Here is a 16,563-nt window from a genome sequence, read left to right on the forward strand (position 1 = left end):
ACATGATGAGGGTGTATTTAGTAGCTTAAGTGTGGGGACAATGATCGTCAAGACGGTAACACATGGATTGTTAGCCAGTCAGTATGGTTAACCTTTGTACAGCTTTTGGCAATAGGCTACTTGCTACCTAGCTGGCTGGCGAGGGAACTCATAGCCCAGTGGTCGAGTTAGAAAATCTGTAAAGATAAATGATATGCATTATACAAACTAAATAAGTACTACTTTATAGAAGACTATGTTATTGCCTTGATAACTTCTAATAAATCAGACCCCATTGTCTTGCAGAGACTTGCATGGTGACTTTGCTAGAATTATTCCCAAGCAGTTGCTGACATGAAGTTATTTTTCATATAAAATAAAGGCTGGAATTCTTACACAGATCACTGCAAGTTCAGCACAATCATTAAACACGAATACAATGTAATGTAACTGGCCAGAGACTGATAGACGTGAAAAAAGTGGTGGTTTCCCCACTATACAGCTATACTGTATGTCGTCACACTGCTGTCATTAAAGAACGCCGATTCTACATGATTCCAAGGACAGATCAGCACTGATTTTTGTATTTATAATGGAATACGTTAATAATAACATAATTAACACTACTTATTTACTATGTAGTCTACATGCAGTTGTTTTTACAAATACAAGCTAATATTTAGATTGAGGCAGCGGTCAATTAGTTTTCCTACTAACATTACTCGCTAGCTAGCTATCAATAGGCAATTAATAAATTAATAAATTATTAATTCATTAATAATTCATTAAAAACTGTCCTCCTTTTTTTCTCGTAATTTATCGGAAATTGGAGGTTGTGGCCGTTACAGCGAGACAACGTTTCAAATAACAGCATATGTCACTTGAAATTTGTCATTGCGCCTATGGTGTAGCCACGATAAGATCTGCACATTTGTTGAGCCCACAGTGGGTCAATTCCCCGCAGGGTTCAATACAGTATGGCTTCTTCTTCTTATTTGATTTTAGCACCAAAAGTGGAAGAGCCCCTATATAATAATGCAGTCTTCCCCACTGAGGGTATGATTACATTACTCATTGTAGTTTAAAGAGCTCCAGTAATGGCACTTTATGTTCAACCATCTATGGAGTTCACCACTTGGTTTAATATTGAAACAGCATGCCATTAGAACCTTAGATGGATAGACAAAAGAATGCATAAACCGTCTTATCTATACATCTGAATCTGTTAATAATAATAATGTAACCGCACACTTTGTCTAAATATTGAAGAAATATCATCATATTATCACAAAGAAAATTAGTGCTAGTGTTAACGCTGGCTGTCTGGTTGACTGGTGGTTGGCTGGGAGGGAGGGGGGTAGCCCACCACCCGCCTACGTACTCACAGCTGGAGAAGATGAGGGGGCAAGAGTGCTCATCCATGGGGAAGTTGTGCAGCTGCAACTGGCATTCAGCATTTATGGTCAACCTGTGAGGAGAAAAGAGAAACGGGAGTAATTTTTAAAATCTATTTCAGCCCCCTCTTCTTGACGCACCAGTGTAACTAATGCTAATTGTGCAGACTGTTAATGAGAATATTATATAAATAGCTCATAAATCAGACCATATCTTCTATGTGTATATCATTAAAATTTTCAGAGCAAAGCATGTATATGTATATAATATTAGCACTGTATGTGGGGGTGAAAAACAACCACCTTGTCACACGAATTGCCACCTTCAAATAGGTGCCATAACCTTGTGAGTAACAAGAATGTTGCGTAGTGTTGTCAAAGAAGAGGTGTTTCAGGAATTAAAAATGTTTTACCGAATGGCACTTTTGTGTAAATTTAGTTGACTTGAGAGGAATGGAGATTTCACTGTCTGGTATAGGAGGCATACATCTCCAATATTAAACAGCACAGTGTTTCTCAGTCCTCAGGGCCCACTTGTTTTTGTTGTAACCAGGAACTCACACTTGATTTAAATGGTGAAATGCAAATGGTTTAATCATATTTATATAGCGCCTTTATCCAAAGCACTGTACAATAGATTCTTGTCATTCACCCATTCATACACACACTCAGACACCAAAGGCAATTGGCTGCCACACGAGGCACTAAACAGCTCGTCAGGAGCATTTGGGGGTTAGGTGTCTTGCTCAGGGACACTTCGACACACCCAATGTGGGATTGAACCGGCAACCCTGCGACTGCTAGACGACTGAACCAATCAAACCAGTAAAAATGCCCTCGAATCAGTGTGAGTCAGCCTGGTTAGTGCAAAAATCAACCCTATAAAAGATGATAGAGCAAATGTTATTCTTAGTGCATTCATATACACATAAGTTATATTACATTTACATTTAGCACATTCCCTTATGCAGAGCAACTTACATTACAGCAGTTTGCTTACAGTTTCTCCATATTATTTGTTCATACAGCTGGGTAGTAATTGAAGAATTTCAGGTTAAGCACCTTGCTCGAGGGTATAATAGAATTGTCTCACTTGGGAATTTAACCTGCAACCTCTGAGTTATCTCTGCTTTCTATTAGCTTTGATAGGCAGGAGGTGGGTAGTAAACATGCTGCTGCTATGCGCAACAGATGTAAGTCGGTGTAACTGTGAGGTTTATTGTGAGACTGCAGATGCTGGAGCTGTGAGAGGACATGTTTTGTCTGACTGCAGTTTCTGGCCTAGCAGGGTGCACTGTGTTTTATTCAATGTGTTGTCAGTGTGAGACCTGGGTCAGGTGTGGGTACGTATGTGTGTGTGTGTGTGTGTGTGTGTGTGTGTTTGTGCGAGAGAGTGAGAGAGTCTGAAAGACAGCAAGTTCCTTTCCCATATATTTGGGAGTAATTCAGGAAATAGAATGAACCAGAGTGGGGAGGTCATGCTTGAGTAGTGTGTGCTCACTGCAGGATACGGTATATTCCACAATATACAGTTGGTGACAGGCTGTGTGAAATGTTCCACTCAAAGAATTCCAGCTCATTGACCTGGACATAGACATCCTAAAATGGCCTTTCAGATCATGTATATCACTTTTGTAAATGATTAAAATATTTTCTGATGTAGACAATGTTCAGTAGACACCCTGTTCCTGTTATAAAATCCAGCAATGGCATCTTGACCAGCTTGAAAATTGAGCTGGTCAAGCTGACCATAATCTGGTCTAACTGGGTATGAGTTGTTGGGTCATGCCAGCTACCAGCTGGTAGCGGTTTCCTAGCTGTTTCCTAGCTTGAGCTGTTTTGTTTTCAGCAGGGCATTGCACCCATTGCTTTTACTGAAGATTCCTGTGTGCAGAGATTGTTTTTATGCAGATGTGAATCATGCAGATTTTCACACACAGCTTGGAGCAGGACCAGTGCAGTAAAGCAGGCCTTCCAGGATACTAAAAAGATGATGGGGCTGTACAAAATGGCCTCCTTGTTTACATCGGTTCCACAGTCGCACACAAAGCAGAATTAATAAGGAAAGTGACATCCCATTGTTCCTTTTTATTAATCATCTAATATCAGTAATCCAAACTGCTGCATTCATGAATATTGATTTACAATATGACTCGGTAAGAGGGATTCTACACAGCCCCAGGTGGTGATTACCCTAGCTCTGCAGACTCGACTCCTAGCAACAGAGCTGTTTCTCTTGTTGCCAAGGAAATGCTTTATGAAGTGTTGGGATACAGCAGGATGGGCAGTCTCCGCTCAGCTGTGAAATCTCTTCCTTCCAAACCACGTCTCTGCATTACACACTCCCAGGGAAGCCCAGTAGGTCACTATGCATGCTTCTGTAGGAAAAGCCTTTTTTAAATCTCTTCTGCGAAGATGCAAATTGATCTTATTACCTGGGTTCCACAAATCTTTTCACACAGTCGAGCAGTTTGTAATTATGTAATATAGTTGCAATATTATTACATTATATTATTAAATTAAATATGCAGCATAGCCTGATTAAGCCAAAAAGAAGTTTATAGATTGTCAAATTTGGTTTTTAAGAGCAAAAATGCTTATGAATTGAAGGCTTGATTGGGGAATATATTCTGTATTATTATTAGTATTAGACAAAAAATTATATATCCAAATAAAAAATATTACATTTAAAATAAATGTGTAAAATATTAATATCTTGTTATGTCTATAATTTATTGATTCATCAATATATTTATACAATCGCTGAAGCAGTTAACATTGTATAGAATAATATATCCTATACGGGAGATTTCTCTCATGAGAATTTAAGTAAATTAGATGGGTTTACTTAAATTAAATAGAAAATAGGTCAATAAAGTTGTTGCCATGCTTCTTATTATGATTATGCTATCATTATTATAGGCTATTATTTGTACAGTCCATCCATATGATCAAATGTATTATTTAATAAATTACATTATATTTTTCCATATATTATAGTGGTTTTGTGTTTCATTTGGTGTTTTGCCTCCGGAGATCTGCCTGGCAGCGGCAGATTTCTTGTTTTTGTTGTTCGCACAACCATCACCAGGTGGCAAATGTTAACGCACTAATCCACAGTGGTTTCATGTACTCGCAGGTTCCGACAGTAGGGGGGCAGCAGTGCCCTTTTGAGAGGCTTGCATTATCAAGAAAGTCTTCAAAGTCTGTTTCCGGAAGTAAATACAGTACTAAAATACTGAGGGAAACAGACATTCGAATCATGGTTATGTTTTGTTTCTATTTATACACAACTCAGATAAAAAATTATTTGTAAGGTGTGTAATTTCTGTCTCTTTTTCTGATAATGGGGGCAATCCTGGTGGGCTATGATCAGTTTGAAATGATAAACTACCATCTGTTTCAAACTATAGTTTGAGCTGGTCAAACCATGTTGAGTATGGAGCTGGGGGGTGTACTACGAAGTGAGATTACAGGATTGGCGAGCGAACATAAGTGTTAACCCTGGGTTTTCTGGGCCCTATTTCACATACGTTGCTAACTCAATTATCCCGATTAGATTATTGATGTTTTGGGATAAAGTCAGGACATTCGGTTTCATAAAGGGATTTCACAATTTAGACAAGCTTGTTGCTAGGACAACAGTGTCTTAAACACAGACCTGTAAAATACCAGGTTTAAATTGAAGTTAGGAGGATAACATGTATGCCTATATGAACCACCTGGTGAAATCACACTCAGACAGCAAAAATGAGCTCAGCTGTTGGAAGCGAGCTTCTTGTTGACGAACGAGCCATCTTTGTAAGAAGAGCATTGAGAACAACAAGACCTTTTAATTGTATGAGCGCCTCCCATTTAGTTGTGATGGAATCATTTACCTCCAGTGATTAATAGACGTGTACCTTGCGAAGAGGAGCAAACCCTGCAAATGCTGTATTGCGCTCTTGGTCAGGCAATTTTAATTTATATTAAGCTTTTTAACTTCTATTGTAGTCACAAAGTACTTTATGTAATTATTACGACTTTCAGATAGAAGCCTAGGTGAGAAATGTCATGCATATAGCCTATGTTTCTGAAACTAGTCAACCTGAAGGAGGAAGCAACTTTGAATAAGTTCATGAATAAAGACAGAACTGAGAAAGCCAAAGTGTGTATCACTTCCGCTGACTTAAGTGCCTGGAAGAAAATTTTAATGAATTTCCCCATTGGAATTAAAATGGGCCGTTCCAAACATTTTTCGGAGGAACAACGTCATTTGATTAAAAAGTTGATTGTAGAGGGGAAAGCGTATAAAGAAGTGCAGCAAACTATAGGATTCTCAGCCAAAATTCTCATATGCTTTAAAATGGCAACAAAAACCTGAAACAAGTGGAAGAAAACGAGCAACTACTGTTAAAACGGATCGAAGAATTGTCAGAATGGCAAAGATTCAGCCATTCATCAGCTCCAGAAAGATCAAAGATGATCTACAATTACCTGTAAGTGCTGTTACAGTCAGAAGATGTTTGAAGCTAAGCTATCAGCAAGAAGCTGCCGTAAAGCACCATTGTTGAAAAAAGGGCATGTGCAGAATCGGTTCAAATTTGCCAAGGAACACATCCATTGGTCCAAGGAGAAATGGCATAACATTCTGTGGACTGATGAGAGTAAAATTGTTATTGTCGACAGTACGTCAGATGACCCCCGGGTACTGTGGCTTGAATACTGTGAAGACAGTGAAGCATTGTGTCGCAAAGATCATGGTATGGGGATGTTTTTCATACTAAGGTGTTGGGTTCGTATACCAGGGACCATGGATCAGTTTGAATACATCAAAATACTTGAAGAGATTATGTTGCCATATGCCGAAGAGGAAATGCCCCTGAAATGGGTATTTCAACACTATTTCAAGACAACACTCGAGTAAGTGAGCAACATCTTGGTTTCAAACAAAAAGGATTGAGGTAATGGAGTGGCCAGCTCAATCTCCCAACCTCAACCCCATTGAAAACTTGTTAAAAGTTTTGTTTTGCTTGTTAAAAATGCAGTTTCTGAAGCAAAACCCAAAAATTCACAGGTACTGTGGAATGTAGTTTGTTCATCCTGGGCTGAAATACCTGTTTCTTTGTGCCAGAAGTTGGTTGACTCGATGCAACGCAGATGCACAGCAGTTACCAAAAACAATGATTATGCAACGAAATATTATTTCAGTAATTTAAAGTTAAGTTAAATATTGTATTCAATTTATACAGCTTGAAGAGAGTTTGAAGAGAAAAATGTCGACACTGCCATTTTTTTGTACAGATTAATATTCCTTTTCTTCGTTTCCTGTAAAAGAATAATGCAGACTTGATAAAATTCGCTAATGCTTTCATTTGGAATTGAATGTGTAATGTATCCGCTATGTTTGAAATATTGAACTAAAAGCTATTAAAAATATTTGCACTTTATTCACTTTTTTTAACACACTGCTATTTATTTGAACACAACTGTATATTATATAGTCGGCCTATAAACGGCATGCTTTACTGCACTTACATTTTACATCTTTATCCTACTTTTCTGTAATGGCTCTGCATGTGCATTGAAATAATAATAATAATAATCATAATAATAATAATAATAAATATTTTTTTTATGAAATAATATTTCAATTTTCCATTTAAGGACTATAAACACAGGCAGAGGTTGAGTCAACATGTCAGTGAGCCTTTTTCAATGATAGGAAGGGGTTAAAAATCTGATATGGTGAGCTGCTGTTGCATATGACATACCCAGCACTTGACTCGTCATGGTGTATTCCACTAAATTGCTCCCACATGGAACTTGTGTGCCTTTTTTTTTTTTGGTTTTTAAATCTAGTTTTTAAATTTTCTCTTAGATCGTTTTTTGCCTCTGTTGCTGCTTAAGACAATGAGAGTCTAGTCTTAGCCTGCTAATTTGTGCCTGACTAAAAAAGAAGCCTAAAATTTGTTCACAATTTAGAGAATGTAACTAATATTTTTCTCATTAATTATGTATTATTTCACCCTTCTGTAACCCATTCGCTATCAATTAGAATGTACATTTTTATGCCTGCCCAATCAGCAGATTAACCTCAGTGAAAGTGGATATAACTGTGATCCGCACATGGGGCATTCTGATTGGCCAAGATTGGGAGTGCATTATTTTCGTATAACCATGCCAACGAGAAGAGTTTGAACTGGTGTGCAGAATTGTTTTCACAGCTAAAATATCTAACGAATACAATGCGCACAACATCATGAACAATAAATTTCTAATTTCTGCAAGTAGTCCTATTATAGCCGACCTGGTGGCAAAAATTATGTTACTGTAGGCTGCACTGCCGGAAGGATAACCATGGGAGATGTTTCAAACATAATGTAACTGAGTGTTATAACTTGGTTTATGATAATAGTTGCTTATTGACTATCCCAGACGCTAAAATACTTGTGAATTGTGCCAATATTTTATAGAGTAAACGACAAGTAATTGCACAACGTCCCTGTGTTTATCGCATTAACTCATGATGATCCAAACACCTATTCACTCTGTTATGCAAGCTGAGCCGTAGCTATATGCTGCGTTCATAACACGTTGGGAAATTACAAGCTCCGAGTCAAAAAATATTATTTGAATGCATGTTCAGATTTTTTTCTTGGAAACCCATTTGGAAATTCAGCGCCATGCATGAGACAACAGTCATGGAATTAAATATTTCTGTTTAGTATTATTGTGTAATATACAGCCTATACCTTTAGCTTACCACTGTAGCTGAGAAACCTGTCATTTCCATCAGTCTCCCCTGTGGCACCCCTGCTCCTGAATGTTGTGCCACGTGGGTGGAGAACCCTGGAGGGGCCCGTGCCGGTCAACCGCGCAGACGTCACGCCTTGGGAGAGGTGTGCGAAGGGGTATATCTGCCTAGAGATGTGATGGGGAGATCAGCACCTTGGAGAGAGATCCCTCTACCTGCGGTCCAGGACCCCGGCCAGCGCACGTGAGTGAGCAGAGTGGAAAATCACTGACTCAGCTGCAGCCTCTTTTCCTAATGAGCAGGGAATGGGATTTAAGGCGCGGTCGAGGCTGCAGCCAGGCTCAGTTGGTGCCATTCCTGAGCGTGTGAGAGTGTGGAAGGCAGGGAGAGGAAGGACCTGCAACGCCCAGCCATACTGAACCTGAGGAAGACCCCACCTTCACGGAGGGCAACACCGAAGACCTGGAAACGGACGCCGGTCACGTGAGCCAGATAAATTACCTCCCTATTCACCCCCTGTCTTTGTGTTTCCCGCCAGCCCTGACGCGGCCGAAGAGGGGAGGAGGGAGGAAGCCCTGGAAAATACCCCGGTCTGGGAAGAATCTTCGTTTATTTTTTGCCTAAACGGCCCCTTTGATTTCTCCAGTTTTCCCCTACCCTTGCCCTGAGGGGGGGCGCTATCACCGATACCCCGGAAAAAAAAACACAGAAAAAAATAAAAAGAAGTATTTTTTCTGACATCTGCTATCTCCTGTGTTGGTTCCTAGCTGTGCCCACTCTCTGCACCTCAGGATTCACCCCGAGGCACCACACCCCCTAACCAGATTATATAATAATAATAATAATTATAATACACAATTTGTGTAGCACCTTTCAGACATGGAATGCAGCTCAAAGTGTAGCACACATACACATTATTAGGTATTTATTAGACTAATTTTTCTTCTTCTACTGCTATAGCCTATCTTCTTCTCTTCTTGCGTATGTCATCAGATCCTCAGCTCTGTTGCAGCAAACCAGTCCAGCGTCTCGTCATCCAGGTTCATCAGGCCTAGGTCGCCATGTGGTGGGCGGTGTTTCGGGCAGCTGGTCATAATGTGTTCCACAGTCTGTAGGGGGTCTCCACATTCACAGTGGGCACTGTCCGTGAGGCCCCACCGTTGCATTGCTTCACCGAAGCGTCCCACGCCTGTCCTCAGGCGGTTGAGGGTTGTGCACTGCTTACGGGGCAGGTGCTGACCAGGGACGTCTGTGGGATCCTCGATGTAGTTGTGAAGCCTAGATGGTTCTGCTGCTTTCCACTGTTCCCTCCACCTTGCCTTGACCCAGGACGCCTTGCTGATGTCAGCTGGTTTTGTACTGAGCAGTTCCTGGGCCTGTATCGCAAAGGGACGCCGGGACTTGAGGCGCTTGCGCTGCGGTCTCTCCGTGATGGTCTTGTGGAGGAGGTGGGATTCACTGATCTGTGCCTTCCGAGCAAGGGCCAGCATGGCTCCTTCCCGTCTGACCTCTGCTGGGGCGATACCAGCTAGGACAGGTAGTTGGTGAGTTGGAGTGGCTCGTAGGCATCCAGAGACAGCCCGTAAGGCGTCGTTGAGGGCAGTGTCCAGCTTCTTCACGTGGGAGCTGCGGCACCAGACTGGGGCGCAGTACTCGGCAGCCATGAAGACCAGGGCCTCGGTGGAGATGTGCAGTGTCTTCTGTGTGGCTCCCCATGTGGTACTGGCTAAGGGGCGTATAAGTGCAGTGCGGGCGGTGGTCTTTGCCTTGGCACTGTCCACGTGTTGTTTGAATGAGTGTTTTGTCGAGCTTCACACCGAGGTACGTAGGGGAGGCTTGGGACTGTAGCCGGGCGCTGTCAACCATGACGTTAATTTCGCGGGTTGCTTTCCCTGTTGTTGAGGTGGAACATTGTAGACACGGTCTTTTCCACACTGAGCTTGAGGCGCCAGTCCTTCAGGTACGAAGACAGGATGCTCATGTCCTCTGAGAGGCCCTCCTCCACTGCCTGCCAGGATGGTTTGCTGGTTAGGATGGCCAGGTCATCTGCATAACCATACTTCCTTGATGTTGTTAGGGGTAGGTCATAGATGTAGATGTTAAACAGCATAGGTGCCAGCACCGAACCCTGTGGGATACCGTTCTTGAGCTTTCTCACCCTGCTGCTCTGGCCGTTGCTGGTCAGTAGCCGGAAGCTGCGGTTGCTCAGCGTCTCCATTATAAAGCTCACCATGTGCTTATCTGGGATGGTTTCCAGAAGCTTCATGTGTAGCCCACGTAGCCAGACCGTGTCGTAGGCAGCTGTGAGGTCCAGAAAGACGGCACCAGCCTTCTCTCCTGCCTGGAAGCTGTCCTCTATGTCTTGGCATAAGAGGGTTACCTGGTCTGTTGTTGACCTGCCACTTCGAAACCCTGCTTGTTCTTTGGGTAGCTGGGGGTCGATCACTGAGGTGATGCGAGCCAGAATGAGGCGTTCCAGGAGCTTGAATGGGATGCACAACAGTGAGATGGGCCGGTATCCCTTGGGGTCGTCGCTCGGCTTGTTAGGCTTCAGCAGGGCGATCACCTTAGCACGACGCCAGATCTTCGGCAGCTTCGAGTGGTGAAGACATGCGGAGAGGAAGGAGCAAAGCCAATCGGTTGCCTTCTTGCCTTGATGTTTAATATACTCCGCATGGATGGATGGGCGCCTTGCCAGTCTTCAGGCATTGGATGGCCTGCTCGATTTCCTGAGCCGTGAAGTCAGTGGATAAGTTTAAGTCGCATCCTGGGTTCCTGAGCAGCTCATGGACTCTTGCTGATGTTGTTCTGGTGAAGTCCTTATCTGCATTAGGGAACCGGCCATTACTCAGCAGAAGCGACGCAATGGAGTTTGCTGTGATGGGACACTGTGCTGGGGTTGTTGACCTTCCAGTCAGCTTGTTCAGGGTCTGCCACGCCCGGCGGCTGGAGTGTGTGAAGTCGATTGACTCTACAGTCTCAGTCCATCTTTGCCTGCGATTCTCGTTCAGCCTGCTGAAGAGCTCATCTGCTGCTTTGTCCCTGTCCTCGATGTTTTGAGCTTCTGCGTGGGCGTGAAGTAGGTGTTCACATTCGTCGTCCCAGCAGAGGACATAGGCTTTGCGGATGCCGCGGGGGATGTTCTTCTTGGCAGCATTCAGAAGCATCTTACAGTATGACTCGTAGGCATCGTTCAGGTTGTTGGGGCACGGGGGTGGCAGACTAGCAGCTGCCCTGTTCACTTCTTTAGAGAAACCTTCCCAGTTCGCTTTCCGGAAGTTCCATCTCTTCACATCCCTCCCTTGTATAGGCTGGACCACAGATGGAATGGTGATGAGGGAGGGTCGATGGTGTGACCGGGGAAACATGTCCAGGATGTGTCTCACTGGAAGTGACTGGTTGTTGTGCCATTTCGCAAAAGCCAGGTCTGGGTTGGTGGTACTGTTCCAGCGTGCAGAGTAGAAGGTGGCGGGCTCCTTTGGGTCGTATAGGAGTGCCGCATCAACCGTTGAGGCCCAGTCTAACAGGGAATCACCATCAGCGTTGGAACTGCTGTACCCCCAGTCAGTATGATGACTATTGAAGTCGCCAGCATACACGGCAGGGGCTGGGGCATGTGGTAGTGATGTTGGCACCAACCTACTTGGAGGTGGTTTGTAGATGTTGACGATGGTAATGTCTTGTACTTTGGTTGAGATCCATTCTAGCTCTGCGCCCTCTGGAGATTGTCCTGCAGCTGACCAGGCCATATCCTCGCGGACAAATGTGGCAATGCCGTGGTGTTTGTCAGTGGTGTGGCCGGCCAGTGTGTACCCAGGAACCCTTAGGATGTTCTTGTTTTCCTGGTGGGTCTCCTGCAGGGCGATCACAGTCACATCATTTTTGCTGGCTAGTTGCTCAAGGATGTCGATCTTGGCGATGGTGAGACCTTCGACGTTGAGCTGGAGGAGTGCTAGCGCTGGGGCTAGGGTCTGTAGACGCTTTGAAGACATTTGTTTCACTTAAGAGCATGCAACCTTGCAGCTACTCTTTAGTTACTCACAGGGGGGGCCACGTGGAGGCTGTCTTCATCCCCCCCTGCTATAGCCTATCCAATTAGAGTTATGATGCCTTCAGTGTTCAGAGATGCTGTTCTGCATACCACTGTTTTAATATGTGGTTATTTGCGTTACTGTCACCTTTGCGTTACTGTCAGCTTTGACCAGTCTGGCCATTCTCCTCTGACGTCTCTCATCAACAAGGTGTTTCTGTCTGCAGAACTGCTGCTCACTGGGGTTTTTTGATACTCAAACCACTCTGTCTGCCACCAACAATCATTGCATGGTAAAAGTCACGTAGATCAAATTTTTTCCCCGTTCTGATGGTCTGATGTGAACAGTAGCTGAAGCTCCTGACCCATATCTACATGATTGTATGCATTGCACTGCTGCCATACAATTGGCTGATTGGATAATCGCATGAATAAGTGTTTCCACTAATTATTTTATCTTGCATAGCTTTGATTGCAGTGTATGTAGACAAGACCATGGCCCTATTTGTTGATGAACTTTTGAATGTGTTCCTTGTGAAGACAACAACAAAGTGTGAAGATGTTACTGCGGACATCCATATTGTTTTCTGAGTTGATCATGTGAACACATGTTTTTCGGGAGAACTGTAATGAGGAGAATGGATTTATTTTCTTTCCAATGTGCCTTGGGAAAAAACTAATGTCGTTGTGAACATGAATTAATGATGTACAAATACACAAAGCTGTACAGATGAACTTATCAGTAGTTAGTTAACATCAATTCATATACCATTATTGTAAAGTGTTACCCACATTTTTTTTGTGCGTGGCAGACAGAGCACGACATAATAAGACGGTCCCTGCCTGGCCTGTCCCTAACAGTCATTCATCTTTCTACAATGTTCTCAGTTGTGCTCTTTTGATGAGGAGTTCTTTGGTGTAGAACTCTTTGGTGGCAGTGGAATATTAGAAAGCAAACAATGCATTTTGAAGCAATTCATGTACTTGTCTTGCCTATTAAAGCATTCGCACTACAGAACAGTGTTGAATACCAAATTCAAATTGATTGGCTGACTGGGAAGCCCCAGCCCAAGGGGGGTCAGGGAGAGACAGACACATGTTGTCGTGACACTGACATTTAAGACGGCACCACAGGCACACATCAACGTACAGAAACATAAGAGATTAATAATTAATTTTCGGTTTGTAGTCCGTAACCCACTTTCTAATTGCCACTTGCCCAACGGGATGCGTTCTTTTTTTTACTCGCCATTGGTCTTAACCACTCGCCTTGGGCTACCTTAATTTCCAGCCATGATTGTACTGTATATAACCATATATGTTTGTTTTGGTAAGGGTTTCAACAGTTTGGACACCATTCTAAAATGCAGTGCATTTGCACAAGCACAATCTCTCTCATATTCAAATAAGCTTCATTGCATTGCCAAAGCACTTGTTTACATAAAACAACAATTGTGGCAACTCTCTCTCTCTCCCTATGCAACCAACCAATGCCGTGGCCATGCTACTAGTTCTCAGCCCCATATATTGTTATATATTTGACAAACATCTATGTTTTTTAATCCATTGAGGAATGGGCGTAGGGCGGCCTGTAGCGTAGTGGTTAAGGGAAATGATTGGGACATGCAAGGTCGGTGGTTCTAATCCCGGTGTAGCCACAATAAGATCCGCACAGCTGTTGGGCCCTTGAGCAAGGTCCTTAACCCTGCATTGCTCCAGGGGAGGACTGTCTCCTGCTTAGTCTAATCAACTGTACGTCACTCTGGATAAGAGCGTCTGCCAAATGCCAATAATGTAATGTAATGTAATGTAATTCCTTGAAAGGAAAAGCTTCATAAGGTATAAAAGGTAGTGCTGAAATTGGAAGACCCATGGAAATACTTTAATAAGTGACATTAATAAATAACATTTCTTTCTCATTGTTTTTGTATTCATTTCATTTTTTTGCATCTAATTTGAACAAACAACAATGAAATGAGAAATGACAACAACAAAACAACACAAAGACACATACAGTCATGCATACATGAATGCAGACAGACATTTGAGTCTTTATTAGTGATAATACATTTTATACCCTCTTTGGCATTACAAATCGCTAATATGGTCTTCTCACAAGCACTGAGATATTCCAATTAGCTGAAAGCCACTGGCATGTGCTTCACATTGCACCATTCTGTGGGCCAGACTAAGAAAGAAAAAAATAGGCTTCCTCTTTTCCAAAATTCATTATGACCTATGGATGCCAAGATGCTCTGCATGTACCTACTCAGCATGCACTGAACGCACATGTGTAGGTTCAATCGATATTACTTTTTCAGAAGAACACAAGCTCATGGCTCATGATGACAAATAAAATACAGTCTGTAGTGGGTTATTATTGGTTACATGTTGAAAGATTTTTGTATTGAATAAACAGCAAAATGTGTTGCCAAAAAAAAGATTGTAGGAAGACAAAAGATGCTGATCAGCTATTATTATTATTATGTTTTACATAATTGTTAAAAATGAACAGGTTCAGATGTGATGTGAAAAAAATACTATTTACCTTAACGTATACAAGATCTTTCCATCGTTCCATATTCGAAGCAGCTGATTGGGTGTTGTAATCCAATGGGAATCTGCATTTTTGGAGTTTCTGAAGATGGTGTCTGGAAGCCAGATGAGTCCCACCATATTGCTGTTCAGAGTCAATATTTTCATTGTACTGTTGTATCTAAGACGGGCATCTGTCCATGTCTGAGCAAAAATGATGTCGATTTGGTATTCCTGTAAACATAAGAAAAAACTATTGTTAGAATTTTGGCAACAGCTGAGTCATCCTGATGCGTTTATGGAATTTAGAATTTAGAGTGTATCAACTTAATGTGATTTACAAACTGCTCATAAAACTGTAATTGTATTTTGTTAAATGCCTTGTTAAACAACTTTCTTGATATATTTTTGCAAATGTTGGATGCTGCAAATATGTTTCTTAAAAACTTTTCACTGTCTTTTATTGGCTTGGTTAAAAAATGGGAAGTTCCTAAATGGACTATGCCATACTGGGACTGCTAGATTTGTGACTGCAGTATGCTGTGGTACTTTTTAACAATAAGTTTCAGCATATTTTTACAACACTAAGCTAATATCATGAATCAAGGTAATTTTGGACAGGATAATGGTTGCATAAAAATATTTCTACCATTCCATCTCTTGCCTATAATGATAAAAAAACTTTATAGCAATTCAGTATTACAAATCACATCACTATTCACATAAAAGTTACACCATCCACCATGGCAGTGGGGAGCATGTATTCAGATTCTCCAGTTCTGAAAACATGGAAGTGACTATGATTGCAGCACCAATCACAGAAAACTAGTTATTGTCACAGCATATGGTTATTCACATGCGCACAGCCACACACACACAGCATACACACACAGTTATGGATAGATATCTAAGCACTTAAATTGTATTGGCTATGGGGGTTGGCTGGTTAAAATGCTCAGTGGCTAGTAACTTTGAAAAATTGTCAAGCCTGGTGCAGGTAAAATCAGAAAAACAAAGGAATAAAATCAACGAGCCCCAAACAGCAGTGGAACATGACCTCTGTGCTACTGGTGTGCTGGAAGCCAGACTCGGTCAGTATGCTGTCACTCTTCTTCACGAGTGCTCACAGGCAGCAATTTCTAGTCCGGGCAGATACTTCAGCCAAACACCAGTTGTCAGTGACAGGGCATGATCTGGGAGTTCACAAGATTCAGCGCATCATCAAGATTGAGAAGTCATCGTGCTCTGCCTGTATCATCATTTCTGCACTGCCAGTTATGCTGTATCAGAAATAAGGGGTTGCAACAAGAGCTGATTTTTCCCCTCCCAATTTCAACATAAGACGCTTAAAGAGGAATGCAAGGCTCAGGGTTAGCTGTTCCCCTGAGTTAAGCAGAGTTACTTGGTGCAGTTGTTAAAAACGTGCACTATTTACATTGCTATGGAGTATTATTTACAGTGAATTAAGTGCTGAGAAATTGGTTAACGTATCCTAAAGAAAGCATGAGCAGTTTAATAATAAAACGAACAATGGAGCTGCACAGTTTATATCTCATAATGTAAGTATTATACGTTTTTAAACAATGTCTGTAGAATGTGGATATGTTGGTTAGATTCTGTTTATGCACTTTTAATACCCAAGAACAGCTAACAGCATTAGCTAATAAAATGTCGACATCATTATTTATTAAACTAAAATAGCAATTATATACTTGCCAAGGTTGCTTTCTCCCTCAGAAAGCTCCAACTTTCTATGGAATGCAGCAATAACCAAGCAAGAACAAATGTGGGACAGTTGTGCAGTATTCAATATTATATGAACACGTTATTTAATGGTGATATGGTTGCTTTTTTTGGAACTTTAGTTGAAGCCCTGAGGTTGAATTTGA

The 16,563-nt window shown here is 41.9% G+C and overlaps 1 protein-coding gene across 3 annotated transcripts in view; it reads right to left on the bottom strand.

Moving 5' to 3' along the window:
- The window catches only part of LOC133124178 (gamma-aminobutyric acid receptor subunit gamma-3), a 258,881-nt gene that overhangs the window by 90,052 nt on the left and 152,266 nt on the right, over positions 1–16,563 (bottom strand). For all 3 annotated transcript variants that reach the window (XM_061235139.1, XM_061235140.1, XM_061235141.1), the window contains exons 4-5: positions 14,688–14,908; positions 1,365–1,447 (exon numbers count right to left, since the gene is read on the bottom strand). In XM_061235139.1, the coding sequence (XP_061091123.1) occupies positions 1,365–1,447; positions 14,688–14,908 (304 nt within the window). The remainder of the gene's footprint in view (positions 1–1,364; positions 1,448–14,687; positions 14,909–16,563) is intronic.

This window comes from Conger conger, chromosome 3, assembly GCF_963514075.1.
Source record: "Conger conger chromosome 3, fConCon1.1, whole genome shotgun sequence".
NCBI lineage: Eukaryota > Metazoa > Chordata > Actinopteri > Anguilliformes > Congridae > Conger > Conger conger.